General features: G+C 44.3%; 1 protein-coding gene across 1 annotated transcript in view; it reads right to left on the minus strand.

Annotated features, from left to right (window-relative positions):
- Positions 1–24,516, minus strand: part of TRPC7 (transient receptor potential cation channel subfamily C member 7) — a 142,278-nt gene that overhangs the window by 24,149 nt on the left and 93,613 nt on the right. The window contains exons 6-7 of the mRNA XM_065873127.1: positions 12,249–12,482; positions 6,668–6,932 (exon numbers count right to left, since the gene is read on the minus strand). Of these exons, the coding sequence (XP_065729199.1) occupies positions 6,668–6,932; positions 12,249–12,482 (499 nt within the window). The remainder of the gene's footprint in view (positions 1–6,667; positions 6,933–12,248; positions 12,483–24,516) is intronic.

A 24,516-nucleotide genomic window follows, 5' to 3' on the forward strand; every position in this document is an offset into this window, starting at 1 on the left:
CATTGAAACATCTGAACAAATCCATATCTGGGCAATGAGGCAGCTGCTTTCTCCTTCACTTAAAAATGCCCTGCTCCTTTACCTTAAACAGGCTGGAGTGCCCTCCTCCGAGACCCTCCGTTTAGGGTCACCCCCTCCATGAAGCCTTCCCTGACCCTGCCAGGCAGAGTTCAGTGCTCCCTCCTCACCGTGCTGCCCAAGTACCCTTTGATGATGATCACATGGTGTAAAATAACTGATGCACCCCCCCCCCTTTTTTTTCTGGAATTCCCTACTTGTCTGTGCATTCCTCAGGGATGGGAAGATTGTCTTATTAATCTCTATGACCCCAGGGCCAAAACAGAACTTGGCATGGAGTAGCTGCTTCATAATGTTTGTCAAATGAATGAGCACACTTTGAAAGAGAAACCTGCTTTACCCAGGGGACAATCACAGGCTGGTTATTGAGATTTGAGATGTAGAATCATCAGGTTCTCAATGATAATCAAAATCTGCATCTAGTATGCTATTCTTTAGAATTCAGTGTCACAGGAAAGTGACCCAACTTTTAAAGGCACTCAGCTTCTACCTTAGAGCATAGGCCCTGGTATGGGAGTGGGGGAATTTCAGGTAAAAAGGTGGACGACAGGCTTGGAGCCATGCATATCTGGGTTCAAATCCTCTTTTGGCTCTGTGGTCTTGGGCAAGTCCAATATCTCACGGAGCTTCAGGTTCTGGGTAGTAGTATCTATGTCATTCCGTTGTTGTGTGGATTAAACGAGAGGGCAGATCATGTGTCTGTCATGAGTTGTTCAACAGCAGGGTGGTGCGGTGGTCCTGGGGTGGTGTATGTGTGGGCAGAGTCTCAAGGAGCCTCTGCCTCAGCCCCAGTGCCCATCTCCAGGTTCACTGGAAGGAGGAACTGGCTTTCCTGCAGCCCCACTGAGGTGGGTGGAGCTGAGTCAGTGCCTTCTGCCCCTGGTATGCATATGAGTCTCTCTGTAGGGTATGGAAATTTTCCATGACTGTCATGGAAAATAGAAGCTTCTAATTTTGCCTAGCACTGCTGAAGTTCCTTCCATTAAAATGATCCCTGGGGAACGGAATAACCTTAAGAGAGGTATTTTTTGATTAGCAATGTCTCCACCCGGCTATGCTATGAAGCTGACTCCACAACAGCCTTTAGAAAAGATTGGCTGGGATCATCTTTTGAGGGTCAGGGCCTACATTTTTTTTTTTTAATTTATTTTTGGCTGGGTAGGGTCTTCGTTGCTGCATGCCGGCTTTCTCTAGTTGTGATGAGCATTGCAGCGCACAGGCTTCTCATTGCGGTGGCTTCTCTTGTTGCGGAGCACGGGCTCTAGGTGCACGGGCTTCAGTAGTTGTAGCATGCGGGCTCAGTAGTTGTGGCTTGCAGGCTCTAGAGCGCAGGTCCAGTAGTTGTGGTGCACGGGCTTAGTTGCTCCACAGCATGTGGGATCTTCCTGGACCAGGGCTTGAACCTGTGTACCCTGCATTGGCAGGCGGATTCTTAACCACTGAGCCGCCAGGGAAGCCCAGGGCCTACATTTCATCTCCAGTCAAAATTAAGTGGGGGAGGCCAAGTTCACCCAAAGAGAAGACCAGGAGCCCATCCTGGGTTATGTTAGAGAGCCCTTCACTTCCCTGCTCTGGGTCCCCTCATTGCCCCCAGCCCCTCCCATTCTTCTTTGTGTACCTGTCCTGTTATGGTCACCAGTCCGAGTATAGGGAAGGCCACCCTTTTCCTACACATTCTCACCCAGCTGTATTTCATTAGTGAGCCAAGGATTTTTGTCTCTGTTTTTCCAACACTGAAACTAGAATGCTGGACCCCAAGGTTTCCATATGATCTCTAAGCAGAAAGCCTTTGCCTATGGGACATGTGCATTCCAGCAAAGGTGGCTGCAACACAAAACTGCAAAAAGCAAATCCTATTTGTCTACTGACTTCCGTGATAAAAATCAAAGGTATGTTCCCAATAAGAACAAAATTTCTAACAGTGGGAATTGACAACTTTAAGACTCTTTGAAAGAAAATGCATTTTCAGGCGATTTCACCTCTACTTCCTTACCCCCGTCTCAGGACACTTCGATTTTATACTCTGGGGGCATAAAACTAGTGTGCACACCTTCTCCTCCTCACCTCTGGCCATTTGCAGTTTCTAACAGAAGTGACTTAGAGACAGTGAGCTGCCAGCTGGTGCCCATCTGTCACGCGCAGGCAGGCCCAGCTCACCACCCAATAACCCGTGCGCACACGTGCCCCTTTCCCTGCTCCTCCCTTCACGCCAGCCCCCGACACTGAAGCAGCTGTGAAACATAACCAGACCTTTGGTTCTGAAGGGAGAGGAGGCTGGAAAGTTGCCTCCTAACTGCTCCTGGGATTTGACTGCAGACCATGCTCTCCGCTGGAATCTGGCTACGTATTCTGACTGCACAGAGCTTGAAATCCTATCAATAACACACTCACTCAGGTTAACGAGCTCTTTTTGTTTTTCAGTGCGCAGAGCTGAGCGTGGTCTGTCTCCCCATCTGAGTAATGATGAGGTAGAATCAGATCAGCATTTCTCACTGTGTGGTCCTAAGGCCACCTATATCAGAATCCCCCAGTGGATTGTTTGTGCTGACTTCTAGGCCTACCTGGAAAGGAGGTAACTAGGCTCTCTGAGGGGTGGGGTCCGGGAAGACTCAGGTTTAGCCATCTCCCTGGATGATTCTGGTGTGGTCTGCGGAACACTGGTCTCAATGAAGACTGTTCATACTGTGTGTTTATTCATGCCTTGGGCAGAATTAGTTCGATCTGTCTGTTTTCCTCTACCTCCCCTCACTGAGGTCTGCCAGGTGGACGGGATGGGAATTTGGGGGTGGGGAGGGAGGTGTGGTGATTCTGGAACTGGAACACACTGGTGGTTAGGGCAGGGCTTGGCTGAGGGTTGTGGGTCTGTTGCTGGTGGAGAAACCTTTCTTCTTCTCTTTCCTTTTGTCCCAGGTTGTCTCTCCCCCTTCCGTCTGGGACGGGACTATAACTCAGTGGGATTCGGGTGGGACTGGCTTTTGTGAGCTGGCCTGGGCCCACACTCCTAGGTGAACAGGGCTCTTGTGAGACAGCTAGCTGTCTGTTGGTTCCTAACAGCTGACTTTCAAAGTGGACTCCCTTAGGGACCCAAGCTGTCCTTGAACATGGCTGGGGTGGGGTTGAGGGGGGCAAAGATAGGGGAAGAGTACCCACAGTGTGTTCCAGCCCAAATTTCCTTTCTGTAGCCTTGAGTCTTCTGACTCTATAGAAGCAGATGAGAGGACCATCTTACCCTAAAGCTCTAAATTCCACACACAGACAGAGGGTGCCCTGGGGGTGGGCCAAAGGGATGATCCTGAGCTGGGCAGGGTGGCCCGGGTGTGGGCTGTTATGTAGCATTCACCAAGGGAGTCATTGGACTTCATCACCAACATTGCTGGCACTCAGAATAGCTCTGAGTCCCCCTCAAGCTTTTTGCTTATCAAAGATCTCTGGGGGCTGGGGGTGGGGGGCCATATCTCCAGAGAGCAGTCAAAAGGTAAGAGATGACATTTACAAAAATCCATTCTTTCCTCTCCACTTCACCACTCTGTTGACTGTTTTCCTGTTCAATCAAATCCTATTCACAGCTTCACATCCCATTTTAGGAGTTGCCAAGGCGATATCCTGTCCTTTCTTTACTGTGCTTGCTTTTGCCTTTTTCTCTCCCTTGCCCATCCTGGAGAGCCTGAATCCTCTTTGGTTGGGTTTCTCACGTCTAGAAAGCTCCATTCAGTTCCCAGCAATGGGACAAGCCAATTGCTTTGGCCCTTCCTCCTGCTGTTACCTTTCCCCATGACTTTTCCTGATCCCAGAGACTCCCTTTATAGATTGGCTGTGCTGTGTCCAGCTGAGAACTGTGGCCTGGACAGCCCTGCTCTTAAGTCATGACCTTTTTCATGTGTCGTGCTACCAACTTTCGGAGGGACTGTGGGCTGACAGTACAGCCTCCTTGTAGGGGGAGCAAAGGGGGATTGCACAGAACACCCAGGGTAGGAGAAATGGGACAGAGGGGTCCTCGTGGTCAGATTCCTAGTCAACTGCTTATCCTACTGCCTCGAATCTGGCTTCCTTTCTCCTGTTGATTCCCTCATTCTTGTTTACGAAGCACTTAGTGAGCAATGCTATGTACAAGACATCGTGCTAGACTGGAAACACAGGAGGGACATCGGGGCTTACCACAGAGGGTGAGAGTCTTTGTGTATTGACTGACATCTTGACATCAATAAACGATGCATCCCACACTGAGTGTGTACAGTTAGCTTTGCCTCTAGCAGATCCAGAGCAAATTTGCTTTGGGGTGATTCAAGCTTATTTCATTCCTTCAGCAGTTAACCACTGAGTGTTGGAGTGCTATAAAGTAGTCCAACTGATCCACTAACGCACTTGGCCTGATCTGGTGGACAGTTGGTAGGCTAGGCCCCTGTTCAGAAAGGGCCTATAGAGCCGGTCGGTCCCCAGGTGTCCTTTCTTACAGCTCATCCTGCCCCCTCCTCCTTACTACTCATCATTTCCATTATGATCACTACTATTCATTGAAGGCTTATTATCTGCCAAGCACTATAATTCAATCTGATTTCTTCCTTTTGGAGCCTTACAACAATCCTGTGAACCTGGCCGTCTTGGTATTCTCGCTTCAGAGCTGGGGACATGAATGCCCAGGAGGGTTAAACACTTGCCCAAGGTCACACAGCCAGTAAGAGGAGAGCTCAGACTGAAACCTAGTCTGTCTGAGCCAGGGGTGTGTGGTGTGCTGAGACACAGAGCCAGGCACCCCCCGGGTGCATTTCTCAGCGCTGGCCAGGCACCTGTTCTCTGTGAACACAGACTACTTCTTTGCCTCAGAGAGTAACAGCTTTTGTGCTTCAGCAGCACCAGAGGCCCACCCTTCTGGGCAATTCTTCTCGGGCAGGGCAGTGCTGTCCACGATTCTGAGCTGAGGGGCACAGGGTCCATCGCACTTGGTCTGGGTTCTTCGAGTCATGGACCGTCCCTTGAAGGGTGATTTCTCTGGAAGAAGGGTCAAGTGGAGGCCCCTTGCAAGGTGGGACCTGCTCAAGGAGCCTGCACGGTACGGCTCCGCCACTGTCACTGGCTGGAAAATAAATTCCAGGCCGCTCAGGGGTTCTTGGGGACCCGTGTCGGCAAATGCTTAGCCCTGTGGGTTCCAGCTGCCATGCTTGTGTCTGGAGACCTGACTGTCCTTCCCTCGAGACTCTGGGCGGGAGCCTGATGAAGGCAGGGAGCAGTTCTGGGACCAGGTGAGCCTGGGGCAGGACCTGGACTGGAAACGCTTCTGAGCTTCAGGCACTTTACAGAATCCCTTCGTTTATGTGTGAAGGTATTTATGAACAAGGGTGGGAAGTCTTATTTCCATCTTGCCGGTGAGGGCACGGGGGCTCAGATCAATCAAGTGACTTGGCTTAGGGTCATTAGCTATGAAATGCCGATGCCAGTGTAAACTCAGATTTGCCAGATCCTTCTACTAGACCACTGCTCACTGCTACTGATGGCCCTCCAGGAGACCCCCTGGCATCCCCCAGAGGGGAGGAGCGCTGGGTCTTTGTGGACATAGGCTCAGTGAGCTCCGACACCACCCCGTGGGGGAGGCCTTGGCATTGCTTGCTCTGCCTGCGGCAGCTCCTTCGGGACCCCGGAGTCAGTCGGCCTGACAGTGCCTTGTCACTCAGTCACACCGCGTGCCTCTAGCCTCCCTCGCCTGGGCCTTCCCTGCTGCTTCTGAGGCACGTGGTCCTGCAGGACTTGCTCGGTGCCTGTGCACAGCACTGGTTTGCCAAGTCAGGCATGGAGAGCTGCTGACCTGTGCCCACAGGCAGACCTACCTCCCATGCTGTGCAGATACGGCTTCCCCGGGGGCAGACCTAGAAGTGTAGGTACACTAATGTTCTGTGGAGTGAATTTGATTAATGAAAGACAAAAGACAGCAGATGGAAAAGGTCTGGCTGATAAATTATCTAATTCTATCCTGATGGGCTATTCTGAGATGTAGTACTATATGTCTCACTGTAGAAGTCTGTGGTGACCAAGTTGTATGCCTTGGTAGACGGTGGCCAGGTCAGCAACCTCTATGTGCTTTCCCTGCCCCCCCCACACGCCATTTTCTTTTTTCCTTTGATCTTATTTCATTTGGATTACAACTCCCTCTCTCCAGTGAAATATTGGCATGCAAGACCTGCCCAGGGCTTTGTTTTCTAGGTAACATAGCTAAGCCAATCATAATAGTAATAATGCCTCCCATTTATTTAATTTACTGTGTGGCAGCTAAATCAGCTCATTGAATCCTCACACTGTCCCTATTAAGCAGGTATTATTAGTTGCCTCATTTTAAAGATGAGGAAACTAAGACTCAGAGAAGTTAAGGAACATGCTCATGGCCACACAGCATGTAAGTGGCAAAGTGAGGATTAAACCCAGCCCTTCTGCTTTTCCAACTCCAGAACCTGAACTCGAAACCGCCCTTGAATAAAGTTGCCTTTAAGCTTTAGAAATGCCAAGGAAACCTGAGTCTCTGTGAGGAGACACTTGCAAGAGGCTGCCAAGGATCCCTGGGAAGCCCGGAGAGCCCCTTAGGAGAGAGCAAAGGGGTACTCACGTTGTAAACGCTGGGTTGTACTTTGCACCTCGGTAGTAGGAGTACAGATTGAACATCCCAATCATGAAGGCCACAAATACCATGATGAAAATGACCATGAACTTGAAGATATCTTTCACAGTTCTCCCCAGGGAGATCTGCAGGGGCCCAAAACTCTCGTTGGCTGGCAGGATGTACGCGATTCGAGAGAAGCTCAGCACGACAGCTATCGCATACAGCCCTTCCGATATGATCTGAGGGTCTGAAGGCCACCACTTGTCCCTGGCTAAAAGGAAACAATCTGGGTTACTCACTGGGCAACAGGATCTGCTCTGGAAGAGAAACCAGTTAGGCATCTTTAGAGGCCTCTAACCTCATCCCTTGCCATTCCTGCCCTTGTCTTTAAATTAATCCTAATGCATTGAAGGTGCCACCCTCCCTCTTGGAACATGCTGGCCCATCTGCCTGGACTCTCCCGTCACTTCAATCCCAGTCACCCTTCAAGACTCTGCTCAGGTGTCATCTCTTTCAGGAAGCCTTCTGTGCCCCCCACAGGCTGGGGCAGCCTCCCTGTACCCGTTGCTGCTCCCACAGTATCCCGTGTGCCCTCCTGTCATGCACTCGCCGTGCTGCTTGCTATCCTATCTTCCTTCCCAGTGTTTGAGCTCCACAAGCAGGGGCTGTCCCATTCACAAGGAGGTGGTGGGGAGGCACACAGACTTAGAGTCAGACAGACCTGAGGTCGAAAGTGCCCTTTCTACGCAGTGGCTGTATGTAAAATATGACTCTCGGCAAGTCAATTAACCTTTTTGTTTTGCTTTTAAAATCTTTTATTGTCATTTAAAAAATTTTTAATATTTTAATTTTATTGGACTATAGTTGATTTACAGTGTTGTGTTAGTTTCAGGTATACAGCCGAGTGATTCATGTAGTTATACATATACAGATATTCATTCTGTTTTAGGTTCTTTTCTCATATAGGTTATCACAGGGTAGAGTTCCCTGTGCTATACTGTAGGTCCCCGTCAGTCATCTATCTTATAAATAGTAGTATGTGTATGTTCACCCCAAGCTCCTGATTTATACCTCCCCTCCACATTTCCCCTTTGGAAATCGTAAGTTTGTTTTTGATATCTAGAAGTCTGCTTCTGTTTTGTACATAAGTTCATTTGTATCTTTTTTAAAAATTAGATTCCACATATAAGTGTTATATGATATTTGTCTTTCTCTGTCTGACTTACTTCACTTAGTATGATAATCTCTAGGTCCATCCATGTTGCTGCAAATGGCATTATTTCATTCTTTCTGATGGCTGAGTAATATTCCATTGTGTGTGTGTATATATATATATATATATATATATATACCACACTTCTTTATCCATTCCTCTGTTGATGGACTTTTAGGTTGCTTCCATGTCTTGGTTATTGTAAATAGTGCTGCAATGAACATTTGGGTGCATATATCATTTCAAGTTACAGTTTTCTCTGGATATATTTTGGATTGGGATTGCTGGATCATATAGTAGTTCTATTTTAAGTTTTTTAAGGAAACTCCATAGTGGCTGTATCAGTTTACATTCCCACCAACAGGAGGGTTCCTTTTTCTCCATACTCTCTCCAGCATTTATTATTTGTAGACTTTGATGATGGCCATTCTGACCTGTGTGAGGTGATACCTCACTGTAGTTTTGATTTGCATTTCTCTTATAATTAGTGATGTTGAGCATCTTTTCATGTGCTTTTTGGCCATCTGTGTGTCTTTTTTGGAGAAATGTCTATTTAGATCTTCTGCCCATTTTTTGATTGGGTTGTTTGTTTTTTTGATATTGAGCTGCATGAGCTGTTTGTATTATAAATTTTGGAGATTAATCCCTTGTTGGTTGCATCATTTGCAAATATTTTCTCCCATTCTGTGGGTTGCCTTTTTGTTTTGTTGATGGTTTCCTTTGCTGTGCAGAAGCTTTTAAGTTTAATTAGGTCCAGTTTGTTTATTTTTATTTTCATTACTCTAGGAGGTGTATCAAAAAAGGTTACTGCGATTTATGTCAAAGAGTGTTCTGCCTATGTTTTCCTCTAAGAGTTTGATAGTGTCTGGCCTTACATTTCAGTCTTTAATCCATTTTGAGTGTATTTTTGTGTGTGGTGTTAGAGAATGTTCTAATTTCATCCTTTTACATGTAGCTGCCCAGTTTTCCCAGCACCGCTTATTGAAGAGGCTGTCCAATTAACTTCTTAAGCCTCATTTTCCCCATCTGCAAATTGGGGATAATGTCAATGTAGTGAGGATGAAATGAAATCATCTATGTAAAGTGCTTAGCTGGAAAACAAATTGCAGGCCACTCAGGGGTTTTGGGGGACAAGGGTCTGGCACACAGCAGGTGCTGATAAATGTTTGTTAAATGGCTGAATGAAATCCTAACCACAAGTTTAGCCATAAATCAGAACAAATGAGCTCACACGGGGGCCAGGAATCTGAAGGTTCTTGCCCGAGAAAATGCTCTTGGGTTTGGTTCCTCAGGCAGTGTGTATCTGTGAGTTGCTCCCTGACTGAGCTAAGGCCCCAAAACTGGTGACCAGTCGTCCAGGTTTGCTATGACTTCCCTGTTCCAGGTGGCAAGAGTCCTGGGACCTGTCTTGTGCTGGGGAGATTCTGCTTGTGGTCACTGGTGAGGGTCTGAGCTGCCCTGGGTACATATTCCTTCAGCAGAGCAAACCTGTAAGTGTTTCTATTGTAGTTCTAATGGTGCAAGGAGCAGCAGCTTTCTTTAATAAGCTGCCTTCTATGTGTCAAGACATACAGTGATTTTCAAGTGCGGGGAGAACCTTCCTCCTGGGGCAGAGTGTGTGTGTGGGCATCTGTGGTTGTCACAACGACTGGGTGGGAGTCTTATTGGGATGCTAATATCCTGCAATGCTCCAGACAGACCTGTTCCATAAGAACTGCCCTGCTGAACAGGTCAGTTGTGCCCCTGTTGAGAAATACTAAGTGAAACTTAAACTGAGAAACATAGAGAAACCTAAATTAGCCCCTACACTTATATTAGCTGCAGTTTTCACAACAGCCCTGTAGAGGAGGTATTATTACTGACATTCTAAAGACTGGATTTGGGGTATGGGGTCCTTTTCAGAGCCAGGTAAATGCAGATAGCAAGGATATTACATAGTGATTCCTGGCACCCCAAGGGAGATGGAAGAGAAGAATTTTGTTCTTTATTTTCAAAGCTAGACTCTGTTAAACAATTATAATCATAAAGAGCAGTGAGAGATCTTTAGTAAGGGGAGCCAGGCCTCCATTTGACACAGACTTTCAGGTAGTGCATTCTAAATTATATGCAGAAATATATAAAGTTATAGACTTTATGTTCTCATCAAGGTCATAAAACTCAAAGACAAGTAAGGGGAACAAATGTATTTTTCCAATATATCTGTTGCCCTCCGTGGATAAATAACACATTTGGATAACATGAAATAGGACTCAGATTCTTCAAACAGACGCCAAAAGGAATTCCTTTTTTCTCTCCCCTATAATTTATCATCTTAAACCTCATTCGTAATAATAAAAGCCATTCCTATAATCAATATATTAAGATAGATTTAGCTGTTGTCAGACCCTGGTGACCCGGTCAGGACTTTTAGTGAACAGTACTCTACTTTGACTGACTTGTAAGAATTTTGATGGGTGTAAAAGCAAACAGCACTTTGATGATTCAGACAAGGGATTTTCTTCCCCTTGGAGCTGTTTCTAGGAGAAAAATTGCCCTATTATAACCTGAAAAACACCTGCCTACTTGGTGCTGTGGAGGTTGGAAGGGAACCATTGCCTGGCTGACCACTAGAGGGCGCTCTGCCTCCATAACTGGGGCACAAGCCAACCCTTTGAGATGCAAAAGATTTCAAGGGTACCGGGTGAACCACAATGCAAGGGCAATAAACTGCAAAGCTTTGGGTTGGGTGAGACTTTAATGGGTGAGACTTTAATACAATCCAGAAAAGGAATAGAAGTCCTTTTAGAAGCAATAGGAATAGGAAAATTCCTATTCTATTCCAGAAAAGGAATAGAAGCAATACTGTGGTTTGAATCACAGCCCTAAGAAAAGTATTCAATGCAGTATCAAGATTCTCTCATCTTTCCTTAACGAACCCTGAGCAGCATGGAGGGGAAAATATGCAAACCCATGCTTCTAAAACGTCTAGATTTGCTAAACCAACAAATGAAGAGTGGATGATTTGTAATACTACAAGGCTCTCCATTTCTTAGTGTGTGTGTGGGGTTCCCTACCACATTTACATGTAACATAATCTGTGTAACACAATCTACATTGAATATGGGCAGCAACTCAAGTTTTGTGTTAAGTGGCCAACCTTCTGGAGATCATTGCTGTACCCGATCATGAAGATTCTGTGGTCATACACACCACGTGGCTTCCATCTAACAGGGACATTTGAGATTCAAACCTTTCATGCCACTAGTGAGTGCCTATTAAATGTCCAGCTAATTTACCAGTAACAACAAATATCTATTGTTTCTTCTCCCCACTCATCTTTCTTTTAGTACAGAAGCTACAGTGATTGAGCCAGAAAATGACCCCAGAGGTAGTAGTGATAATAACTTGTTACTATTAGTGAGCATTTAATATTTCAGAACACAGTGCAAAATTCTTCATGTGCACTTATTTAACCCTCGAAACAAACTTTCTGTCATGTATTATCCCAGTTTTACATATGGGAAAATAGAGGGTCAGAAAAATTTAGTCAACAAGTCCTTACAGTAAGCTACAGAAATAGGATTTGAATCCAGGTCTCTCTAACTCCAAAGCCTGCGAACATAAACACTGTGCCATTCTGCATCGTTTTCATTTCATGTTGGACCAGGATCCCTTGCTATCCAAGGCAGTACTGTATTTCTGGGAACATTTTAAGCCATGCCATGAAAACCTGTTTCTTCCTCTCTAAAATAGGAACAACAACAACAAAATCCTTTCTGTGGGGCTGTTGCAATGATTGGAGTTTATGGTGTAAAATGTCTATACGGTTCCTGACACCTAGAGGACCCTTGATAAATGGATGCTTTAACTCTTATTACTAAAAATTCAATCTAGCATCTCACACTGTATGGCCTTGCGGTTTGAAAGAATTAAGGCATCTTCTAAGAACCTATCTTGCCATGAGAAAATAACTTTTGAACTGGGAAAGCAAGACTTATTTTTGCAGAAAATACAGGGATCCAATATGTAAGGAAAAGCTCCTGGATCCACATCAGAAATGAGATTTCTTTAAAAAAGAAAAATAAAAAAATAAAAGGATCCCCCCGAAACGCTCCAAGAACCTTCTCAAAACAAATCCATCCTTTCCAACACAAAACGATTCATTTCTCGTAGTCACTAATTACACGTTCTATTCAGCTGGTTGTATTGCAGGGACTAGGGCTTTCTTGGAGAGTGGCGGGGCGGTGTCTGCTTTGACAGTAGAAACCACCAAAGTTGGCCACACCCATGTTACAAACCACCAGCTGCGGGACAAGCCACGCCGACGGCCCCTGGCCACGCCCCGGAAGCGCGCGGAGCGGAAGGCATAGCCGAACAGCCGCCGACTGGACTCACCGTAGGTGAAGTAGGCCACTTCTGGTGGAAGTGAGACGTTGTGGAGCGTGTCGTGCTGCACGTGCTGGTCCACGTACACCTGGGCCTCGCTGGCCTTCAGGAAGGCCATGAATCTTGCGGTGAAGGAGGCCACGAAGATGGACAGCATTCCGAAATCCAGCAGGTTCCACAGGTGCAGCATGTACTCCCGCGGCCCCTCCTCCCAGATTTCCTTGCATTCGGACCAAATCATTCCTGCGGGAGAGTGAGAAGGTGAGGCTCATTTTGCATTTCCGGGCGTGTGTGACCATAGGGGGCACGAAGGGAACCAGGGTACAGATGTAAATGTAGGTTCTTTGGAGCTGGGAACGTTGAGAGCCAGCAGCAAACGAAAACATGCCTTCAAAGGCAGATTTATAGTCAGGAAACCCACAGACGGCAAGAATTCGTGTCACCTGTCTCTCTGCTTGCAGATAAACCATCTCCAGGTGTGAGGAGAGAGTTCTCATCCATTGACAGATTCTTAGAGGAAATATAGGAGAAATGTAATGGCTGACATTTATATAATTTAAGAACTGGGAGGTTATAAGGAATCATCCAGTTCACTGAGGTCCAGGAATGGGAAAGGGTTTTCTGAAGGTCCCACATATGTCCTAGAACCCAGTTCTCCTAACTCCCTGATTAGAATGCTTTCCTTTATATTTCTACGAATGTTTGAGTGAACATTCGTTTGGGGTTATTAGTTTTTCTTTTCCTTACTCTTTTATAACTTATTGGATTTTAAAGACATATGTCTTCACTGTTACATGTTGATGTAGAAGTCAAGGAGATGTTGCTACTTCCCCCATCCCACCTCTAAGCCAGCCTCGTGAGGTAGCTGAGACTAACAACTGAGTGTGTATCCTTATATACCTGTACTATCCAGTAGCCACTAGTCACATGTGGATACTGAGCAATTGAAATGTGGCCAGTTAAATTGAGGGATGCCGTCTAAGTAGAATACACACCAGATTTCAAAGACTTTTTACAAAAAATGTAAAATATCTCAACATTTTAAAATCTGAAATGATATTTTAGATATACTGAGTCAAATAAAATCTCTTATTACTAATTTCATCTCTTTTTATAATTGGCTATTAGAAAATTTTAAATGAAATGTGTGGCTTATGGTGTGGCTTGCCTTATATTTCTATTGAATATTGCTATTCTCTACCTTTATCTTCATTGATTATTAAATTAGTTTAGATTATTAAAAATTATTTGGTAACATTTTGAGCACCTACTATGTGTACATATTATATCTGTTATAATATATACACATTATGTACATGTATGTGTACCTATTAACTCCCTCAAACCTTTGCAGTAACCCTATGAAGTACATTCTCTTATTATCCCAGTTTTACACCTAATATTTCCTTAGACATAGTGAATTGTAATGTGCCCAGATAGGAGGCAGGAGATCTGAAATTTGAGTCCAGAAGGTCTCCCCCTAGAGTCCCATGCTCTTGACCACTATGCTCTTTGCTTCTCCAGGAAGTAGAATTGAGTTGAAAGCAGATAAGAAAAAAGACTCTTGAATGTTTTCTAATTAACATCAGAGAGTTTACATCTACTCAGACGTAGGAAAGATTTGATGCAGAACTAGCCCATTCTGTGTTACGCCGTGCTACACTTCACCTGCATACTTAGAAGGTTAATATGGTAAAAGAATCAGTAACTGATTGGTTAGTGAAACAATTCCAGCTCATTGACCACATATCCCCTAAAGGTTAACACTGCCAGCCCCCTGGCTCTCGTGCATCAGACATCATGGCCTGCCTTCCCAGGTTCCTCCTGCCTCTTCCACAGCTGTTTAGAGAAGTTGTGGCTTTGTTTGATGAAACAGATTCTAAGATCTGCATGTCTGTATCAAATTGGAGGGGGACAGCAGGAAGTGTCCCCAAACATTGCAGATCTGTTTACAAGACTACCCCCACCACACACACCTTGCTCCCCCCTTTTTTTCTTTAACAAAGCCATACTTCCCAAGCTTACACTTTGAAAATTTTTGTAGTAATTCAGTGAAGTAAAATTTCCTTAACAATGAAATGTACTTTCATCTGTGCCTGTTCAAATAGATATTTAAAATATGTTATTGGAAAAACCATTACAGGCTGGAAAAAATGTTTGTTGCTTTCCTCTATGCCCCTGCCCCCCAATTAAAATTCCTAATATCTTAGTGGAACTGCTTCTTGCTGAGCACTAGGAGAATTACAGGCTATCAATTATTTTAATTCAGGAAGCCCTGGGTTCAGTTCTACCTTGGTCACTCTTACTGGGTATGTGACCTTGGATAAGTCCCTTGATTTTCTTGAGGCTTTGGGGTAATTTCCAGCCCTAAAAGCTCTATGAATCTGAAATGCAAATTATTTACAGTAAACTGACTTTTCTGACCAATACAGAGGCTCCTCACTGGGCATTGCAAATCACTTCCTCCCTGGTCCAATGCCCACATCAGTCTTCCTAGATTTACATATTAACTTACCCAGACTAATTTAAATTATTCCAAGTCCATGAGTAAAAGTAGCATGGGCCCAAGGGTTTGAGCAGCAGGAGTGCTTAATTAAAAAAGAAATGTGTGAAATTAAGTACTTCAGTGAGTGAAATTAGGTCCCCTGCTTCCAGGGTATTGAGGGTAGTTCAGCATTTTCTATCCAACCTGAGCCCCCTGGACTTCTGCCTCTAGCGTGTCAATCAGACGAGTATATAGAGCCTAGGGGCTTAGAGAGTAAGGATGTTGGGCAGTGGAGCCTCCTTCAGGCAAACTCCCTCTCACCGAGGGATGCCTGGAGTGCAGAGAGCATGGTAACTGATAATTAATGAGGATGACTAGCAGAGGAACAGGTTGGGAAATGCTGGGAGGCCTTGAGGGAAATGAGTAGCTTTCTTTAGGCAGGTTCTAAGTAACGGCATGCAGGCTGCTGAGATGGGGCTTGACAGTTCAAAAGGTGGTTCACTCCCATCCCTGCCTCAGATGCTATTCAGAAGGGATCCCCCTTCAAAGTCCTGTGAGACTTAACTGTGTGCATTCCTTAAATGGTCATAGCCCCTTCCTCTACATAGGGCTTCTCTACACTGTCCCAGCGCTCCCTAACCACATCTTGGGAGGCTTGTCTTTTGTTTTGGGTCAACTTCTGGTCATTGGGTCAGGATATAGGTGTTCTGTTAACTCACAGGTGGGAGAACATCCCTAGAAGCCCTCAATCCTCAGGCCCTAACATCCAAACACCATCTCAGTGGCAGGTCCTTTGCAACAAATCTGGGCCTCACACACATTCAGGGTTCATTTGTTTTCCAGGCAAGGAGAGGATGTTAATAGATGCAAAAATTTTCTAAGAAAGCTCATCCCCATCTCTAATTTTAGTAGCTAACCATTGTTGAGTACCTGCTAGGTGCTAGGCCCTGTGCTAAACACTCTTCCAACACTAAAGCTTCCTTACAGCTTGATAGCTACCGACTGTAATTATCTCCACTTTACAGATGAACAGGCTCGTGTATGAAGATGGCAAGTAAATTATCCAAAGTCACACAGGCGGTTCAGGGCCTTCTTTCCACTGTGCTATCGCTCACCATGGCCTCTACTAGGCACAGACTTACTGTCACTGGTCAGGAACTCATTTACCACTTAACGGACAGTGTTGAGCTCTGACTTTGTGCCAGGCACCATTCTGGGGATACCACAACCAAGAAGATGCTGTCCCTTCCCCAGCAAGCTCGGTCTAGTGCTAGAGACAGATGTGTCCACAAACAGTAGTGCTATAGGGTGAGAGATGCTGTAATAAAAACGTCCAGGGGACTGTTTGTGGATACACAGTGATAAGAGCAGTCAGTATTACAATCATGAGACCCAGCAGAGTGCCTGGAATAACATGTATCTATTGACTGAATGAAGGAGGAGACACCTGGCATGAGGAACCAGGAGGTAGCAGGGGCTGAAAGGTGTTCCACGTAGTGGCTGTGGATGTGAGGGAGAACGGGCTGTTGTAGGGGACTGCAAAAGGCTTAGTATGGTTTTGGGTTGGTGGGGGTTCGGGTTGGGGCTGGAGGTTGGCAGCAGGGAGGCTTAGTAAAGGCCCAGTAGATCCTGAAAGGCCCTCGTTCAGGCCATGTGTCACTCTAAGCTAGTTAGCTCCTAGATGTGATAAGTGGAGCAGCAACGTGGTCTGACTTGCTGGGAGAAATTTTGGCAGGTCGGCTGCAGTAGTCTACTTGGAAATCTTACCTAGATAAATGAGGAAACCATCAAAAGAATGATTTAGGTGAGGAACACAGCCCATTTGATTCTGCAGTTTTATTCTTGGTCAAACCTAGATGTGTGATTCTGGAGCTAAGACTTAGCACTGCCCTCGAAGAGTCTGTAACCCTTGGTGGGTGACGTGAACGAGCAGCTTGATCCTCACATTTTACACATGTGAAAGCTGAAATTCTGAGAGGCAGAGCCACCAAGGCAGAAGGGACACAGTCAGGACTGGGCTTCTTGATAATCAGTCCCAATCTCTTTCCTTCTCTCCCTCTCTTTAAGTGTATTTTCCTACTGTGCTAGGCCTTTACATCTCACTCCATCAATTGAGCTTTCAACTAGGGCATCTGTTTAAGAAAACACTGCCAGGTTCTCTGTAGGAGCTGGGTTGAGAGAGTCTTCATGACATAATTCTCTTCCTAGATGGAGAAATGACATGTGTGGTGAAGAGGCTTCCTGCCCTCCAAGCTCCATGGCTTTGTGTGAACCACTAATGTTGTCACAGTCCTCTGGTGAGTGTCTGTATAGACACACTTTCCAAGTCACAAGCTGTATTATAAGCTCTTTCCTCTACCCCAGAGTGGCTGCTCATGATACAGGCAAGAAAGATGTATTCCTATGGTATGAACTGATGTTGGAGATTCTCCAGGCAGAAGGATCTGTGATCTCTGGTTCATTTGGTACTCCCCAAAGCAAGTTGTCTTACAGCTCTGGAGAACACACACGTCTGCTAGCAAATTCACCCCTCCTTCCTCAGTCACGCTCTTCTCTTGGCTTCCTTTTTTTTTTTTTTAAGTTTTTAAAAAATTAATTAATTAAAAAAAATTATTTGTTTGCACCAGGTCTTAGTTGTGGCTCATCTGCTCCTTAGTGGCGGCACGTGGACTCCTTAGTTGTGGCAGGCAGGCTCCTTAGTTGTGGCTCATTGGCTCTTTGGTTCTGGCACGTGAACTCTTAGTTGTGGCATGCATGTGGGATCCGGTTCCCTGACCAGGGATCCAACCCGGGCCCCCTGCATTGGGAGCATGGAGTCTTAACCACTGTGCCACTGGGGAAGTGCCTCCTGGCTTCCTTCATACTGTGTCCTGGTTTTTCTGCTACCTTTGCATGTGGTCTTAGGCTCCTTGTGGCTTCCACCTCCTCTGCCCCTGCTTTAAATCTCCTGCATTTACAATCTAGAAGTTTCTAAAAATTCTGCTAGTAATCAAGTAAAGCATCGGGAGTTCACGAAGAATCTATTTCTGATTGGGTTTGACCCTTCCACAGAATTGTACAGCAGAAGAGGAACAACCTACATATCCAGTAGGGGTCTGGGGAAGTAATAGAGTATTGTCACACTATGTGGCTATTGAGAGAGGGCCTTGGGAAAACCAGATACTTAACGTGCAGCAAGAGCTACCAGAAGATGAAAAGAATCAACTACAATTTGTATGATTAGAGAAATATTAATATTAATTGAGACAGGCTGGAAACAAAGGAAAGCATGTAGTATTTATTGTCAGAGATGTTAACTGTTAGGAAGAAAAAGAGAAGGGAGAATGAGAGGGCAGTGAGGGTGGACAGACTTGCAATTTTAAACAGGTTGTTTAAAAAAGTCTTCACTTTGAGAAGGAGACTTTTCTTTTTTTCTTTTTTTCATTCTCAGTTTCTTCTTTTTTAAAAATTTATTTTTTGACATCTTTACTGGAGTATAATTGCTTTATAATGTTGTGTTAGTTTCTGCTGTATAACAAAGTGAATCAGCTATACATATACATATATCCCCATATCCACTCCCTCTTGCGTCTCCCTCCCTCCCACCCTCCCTATCCCACCCCTCTAGGTGGTCACAAAGCGTGGAGGTGATCTCCCTGTACCATGCAGCTGCTTCCCACTAGCTATCTATTTTACATTTGGTAATGTATATATGTCCCTGCCACTCTCTCACTTCGTCCCAGCTTACCCTTCACCCTCCCCGTGTCCTCAGGTCCATTCTCTATGACTGCATCTTTATTCTTGTCCTGCCCCTAGGTTCTTCAGAACCAATTTTTTTAGATTTCATATATATGTGTTAGCATATGGTATTTGTTTTTCTCCTTCTGACTTACTTCACTCTGTATGACAGACTCTAGGTCCATCCACCTCACTACAGATAACTCAACTTTGTTTCTTTTTATGGCTGAGTAATATTCCATTGTATATATGTGCCACATCTTCTTTATCCATTCATTTGTTGATGGACACTTAGGTTGCTTCCATGTCCTGGCTATTGTAAATAGTGCTGCAGTGAACATTGTGGTACATGACTCTTTTTTTTTTCGAATTAAAAAAATATATTTATTTATTATTGGCTGTGTTGGGTCTTTGTTGCTGCGCATGGGCTTTCTGTAGTTGCGGTGAACAGGGGCCTTTCTTCATTGCAGTATGTGGGATTCTCATTATGGTGGCTTCTCTTGTTGAGGAGCATGGGCTCTAGGTGCACGGGCTTCAGTAGTTGTGGCACGTGGGCTCAGTAGTTGTAGCGCACGGGCTTAGTTGCTCCGTGGCATGTGTGATCTTCCTGGACCAGGGCTCAAACTTGTGTCCCCTGCATTGGCAGGTGGATTCTTAACCACTGCGCCACCAGGGAAGCCTGTGGTACATGACTCTTTTTGAATTATGGTTTTCTCAGGGTGAATGCCCAGTAGTGGGATTGATGGGTAGTTCTATTTTTAGTTTTTTAAGGAACTTCCATACTGTTCTGCATAGTGGCTGTATCAATTTACTTTCCCACCAACAGTGCAAGAGTGTTCCCTTTTCTCCACACCCTTGCCAGCATTTATTATTTGTAGATTTTTTGATGATGGCCATTCTGCCAATGAGGTGATACCTCATTGTAGTTTTGATTTGCATTTCCCTAATGATTAGTGATGTTGACCATCCTTTCATGTGTTTGTTGGCAATCTGTATATCTTCTTTGGAGAAATGTCTATTTAGGTCTTCTGCCCGTTTTTGGATTGGGTTGTTTGTTTTTTGGATATTGAGCTGTATGAGCTGCTTGTATAATTTGGAAATTAATCCTTTGTCAGTTGCTTCATTTGCAAATATTTTCTCCCATTCTGAGGGTCATCTTTTCATCTTGTTTATGGTTTCCTTTGCTGTGCAGAAGCTTTTAAGTTTCATTAGGTCCCATTTGTTTATTTTTCTTTTTATTTCCATTTCTCTAGGAGGTGGGTCAAAAAGGATCTTGCTGTGATTTATGTCATAGAGTGTTCTGCCTATGTTTTCCTCTAAGAGTTTTATAATGTCTGGCCTTACATTTAGGTCTTTAATCCATTTTGTGATTATTTTTGTGTATGGTGTTAAGGAGTGTTCTAATTTCATTCTTTTACATGTAGCTGTCCAGTTTTCCCAGCACCACTTATTGAAGAGGCTGTCTTTTCTCCATTGTATATTCTTGCGTCCTTTATCAGAAATAAGGTGACCATATGTGCGTGGTTTTATTTCTGGACTTTCTCTCCTATTCCACTGATCTATATTTCTGTTTTTGTGCCAGTGTCATGCTGTCTTGATTACTGTGGCTTTGTAGTATAGTCTGAAGTCAGGGAGCCTGATTCCTCCAGCTCCATTTTTCTTTCTCAAGATGGCTTTGGCTATTTGGGGTCTTTTTTGTTTCCATACAAATTGTGAAATTTTTTGTTCCAGTTCTGTGAAAAATGCCATTGGTATTTTGATAGGGATTGCACTGAATCTGTAGAGTGCTTTGGGTGGTAGAGTCATTTTCACAATGTTAATTCTTCCAATCCAAGAACATGGTATATCTCTCCATCTGTCTATATCATCTTTGATTTCTTTCCTCAGTGTCTTATAGTTTTCTGCATACACATCTTTTGTCTCCTTAGGTAGGTTTATTCCTAGATATTTTATTCTTTTTGTTGCATTGGTAAATGGGAGTGTTTCCTTAATTTCTCTTTCAGATTTATTGTCATTAGTGTATAGGAATGCAAGAGATTTCTGTGTATTAATTTTGTATCCTGGTACTGTACCAAATTCATTTATTAGCTCTTGTAGTTTTCTGGTGGCATCTTTAGGATTCTCTATGTATAGTATCATGTCATCTACAAACAGTGACAGTTTTACTTCTTTTCTGATTTGGATTCCTTTTATTTCTTTTTCTTCTCTGATTGCCATGGCTAAAACTTCCAGAACTATGTTGAATAATAGTGGTGAGTGTGGGCAACCTTGTCTTGTTCCTGATCTTAGAGGAAATGGTTTCAGTTTTTCACCGTTGAGAACGATGTTGGCTGCGGGTTTGTCATATATGGCCTTTATTATGTTGAGGTAAGTTCCCTTTATGCCTACTTTCTGGAGGGTTTTTATCATAAATTTGTGTTGAATTTTGTCAAAAGCTTTTTCTGCATCTATTGAGATGATCATATGTTTTTATCCTTCAGTTTGTTAATATGGTGTATCACATTGATTGGTTTGCGTATATTGAAGAATCCTTGCATTCCTGGAATAAACCCCACTTGATCGTGGTGTGTGATCCTTTTAATGTGCTGTTGGATTCTGTTTGCTAGTATTTTGTTGAGGATTTTTGCATCTGTGTTCATCAGTGATATTGGCTTGTAGTTTTCTTTCTTTGTGACATCTTTGCCTGGTTTTGGTATCAGGGTGACGGTGGCCTTGTCGAATGAGTTTGGGAGTGTTCCTCCCTCTGCTATATTTTGGAAGAGTTTGAGAAGGTTAGGTGTTGGCTCTTCTCTACATGTTGGATAGAATTAGCCTGTGAAGCCATCTGGTCCTGGACTTTTGTTTTTTGGAAGATTTTTAATCACAGTTTCAGTTTCAGTGCTTGTGATTGGTAGAAGGAGACTTTTGAACATAGACCTGAGTAAGTGAGGGAGTGAGCCATGGTGCTGCCTGTGGGAAGAAGTCTTAGGCAGAGGGGACAGCCTAACTAAGTTTCTGAGGCAGAAACCATTTGAAGCAAGGAAGCCAGTGGGGCTGAAAGAGAGTGAATGAGGTGGGAGGTGATGGGAGATGAGGGCATAGAGGTGGGGTAGAGAGGTGGAGGGCTTTGTAGGCCTTTATAGTGACATTGACTGTCATGCTGAGGGAGAATGTGATATCACTGAAGAGTTTTGAGTCAAAGAGTGACAAACCTGATTACATTTTAAATGGATCTCTAGCTCCTGTGCTGAACATCTACTGAGGCACAGAGTGGGAAGGGCAGAAGCAAGGACACCTGGACAAGGCCCTTCATCTCTTAGTGGTCAACCTCTCTATCCATCACTGGGGGACCAGTTTGAACTTGTTAGGGTCCTAAAGTCCTGTTCAGCTCTAGGGCTGCTCCTGGTGGCAAGGGAGTCATGGTTTGTATAGCCAGTCTGTCCAAAGGACTGCATTCATGAGTCATGGGGGAAGAGAACTGTGTGTTGTGTTTCTAGCTGCTCCAAGGCCTTCCTGGCAGTGCCCAGGAGTAGCATGTGAGGACTCGTTCAGTAAGGGCCTGTTACCATTTCAAGCCTCTCTGTGTCTGAGCAGAATGTATCAGGTTGTGGACCTTAGGGTGTGCCAGCACAAAGAATGCAGTGAACACAGTGCTCAATGTCTTCCTCTTAAACGTTATTATTATTATTAGCAGTATTTTATAATTAAAGAGCTCCAGGAAATAGAGACAAGATAATATTAGTCTTATTTTATAGCTGCTTCCCCAGTATCTGGCACAGTGCCTGGTACATAATACAATGCTTAATAACTACAAAATATGGAGGAAAATAATTGAGAAAATAGAAACAACACTATCAGAAAACTTGCATGTTGTAGTCAGCACTGCATTTACCAAGCTACCTGCTCTGTGCCCTCAACTCCACCTTCCTCCTGTTAGAGTAGATGAAGTGTCCACACTCCTGCTAAGGGCAAGTCCTCTGTTTGCCTGGTGGCTCCCATCCCCTCTTGCTACTCAGGAACTTTGCATCCAAAGTCAGTGGTCAAGTCTCAGGCCGCATGTTACTTGATCTGTCAGCAACACTCGACATAAGTGATCACTGCCTGGGTCTTGACACAGTGACTTTGGTTGGCTTCTGGGACACCACTGTCTTATCTCAGTCTCCTTTGCTGGGTAAGATACTTCTCATTTTCCCATCCTTGAAATATTGCTGTGCCCGAGGGCTTGGTCCTCGGGTCATCTGTCCACATTCACAGTTGAGGTATTGCATATAGTTTACTTTAAGTAGACTGACATGCCCAAATTTATGTTTCCAGCCCCATCCTCTCTGACCTTCAGCATCTGCATCCAGTTGCTACTTGACGTTTCCACTTGGAGATCTAATAGATAATCTCAAACCGAACTCTTGATTTCCATATCTACTCTCTCTCCAAACTGCTCCTCCCCTGGTCTTTCCTGCCTTAGAAGAACTCTCTATTATACCATTACTTGAGCTAAAAAACTTGGAATTTTCCTCGACCTCTCTCTTTCTTTCACACCCCACAGGCAATCCAGTAGTAAATATTATTGATTTTACCTCCAAAATCTAATAACCATCTACTACCTCCTCAAAACCAGCTGTTTCCTGTCTGAATTACTGCAGTGGCCTCCTAACTGGTCTCCCTGCTTCTGCTCTTGTCCTAGAATCATCTGTTCTCTACACAGCAGCCAGTGATCCATTAGAAAATGAGGTCGTAGGATGTCACTTCTGTGCTCAGAACTGTCCAGTTTCCAGTCATACTCAGAGTAAAATCTAAACTCTGTACCATGGCCTCCAATGCGTTGCATGATTGACTCTGCCTAACCTGTGACCTCATCTCTGCCATCTCCCCCTTATTTCTTCTGCTGCAGCCACACTAATTTCGTTGCTGTTCCTCGAACTTGTCCAGCTTGCTCCTGAATGCAGGCCTTTAACACACACTGATCTGTCTTTCTGGAATGCTTTTCACCCAGATGTCTGCAAAGCTTGCTTTCTCTTTCCCTTTAGGTCTCTGTTTACATCTCACCTTATCAGAGGAGGGAGGTAAGAGAGCTTGCTCAACTACTCTGATAAGGTAAAATGTGAACAGAGACCTTAAGGAAGAGAGAAAGCAAGCTAGGATGTTTATTCAACTTGTCTTCTCAGTCAAAGCAACTTGAATACTGACTGGGTATTTGAAAAGAAATGATTCGTTTTCTTTTATGTTTGTAGTTCTGTTTTAGGAAAAGAATCCTGATTTCTATTACCAGTCATGATGGAGCAGTAAACTGGAAAAAAAAAAAAGAAACTATTTTCAGATGTTGGAACTAGCAGAGCACTGTGATCCTTGAGAGAAACAAGCAAGCTTAGCCACATGATAGCCCTGTCTTTTATTTTTTTCTGGAAGCATATTTCAGTCTGCAGGGTATGGAGAAGGATTCCAGAAGCACAGAAGGCGGTCCCAATGAGTTGAAGTCACAGAGATTAGAGTTCAGGAAGGCTGAAGTGATTAGATGTTATATGGCAGAGTTCCAGAGAGAAAGGTACTATACAGAACCAAAACCCAAAACCAAACACAAACAAAAATAGTCCAGAAATGTACGTAGGTGTCCTTTTGAAAGTTCCCTGAATGCTAAGTCATGAATGCATAGAGTAAAACGCCACAAACAACGGCAAGAGAGCTGCAAGCTGAACAGTTTCTAGAGCTCACCCAGAGCGGAAAGATGTTTGAGCTCTGACCATCCACAGTTGAGAATCCTTGTTGATTACCCTGAGCATTTAGTAGAGACCCAGATGTCTGTCTCTATAGTACAAGGATAATCAATCCTTATGGTAAAGTTTTTCCAGGTCTGCTCTAAGAAAGTTTGAAAAGGACCAAACTCATCTGTAAGAATTTAACAGCCTGTCAGAATAAAGCAAAAAAACTTTTTAAAGGAAGACAACAAAATCTAGATGCTCACCAGTATGACATGTAATGTGCCCATCATTCAATCAAAAATTACTAACACACCAAGATGCAGGAGAATATGATCCATGTCACGAGAAAGTTTAGTCAGTAACCCAGAAATGATAGAGATGATGAAATTAGGAGTTAAGGACT

Source organism: Phocoena phocoena, chromosome 3, assembly GCF_963924675.1.
Source record: "Phocoena phocoena chromosome 3, mPhoPho1.1, whole genome shotgun sequence".
Lineage (NCBI taxonomy): Eukaryota > Metazoa > Chordata > Mammalia > Artiodactyla > Phocoenidae > Phocoena > Phocoena phocoena.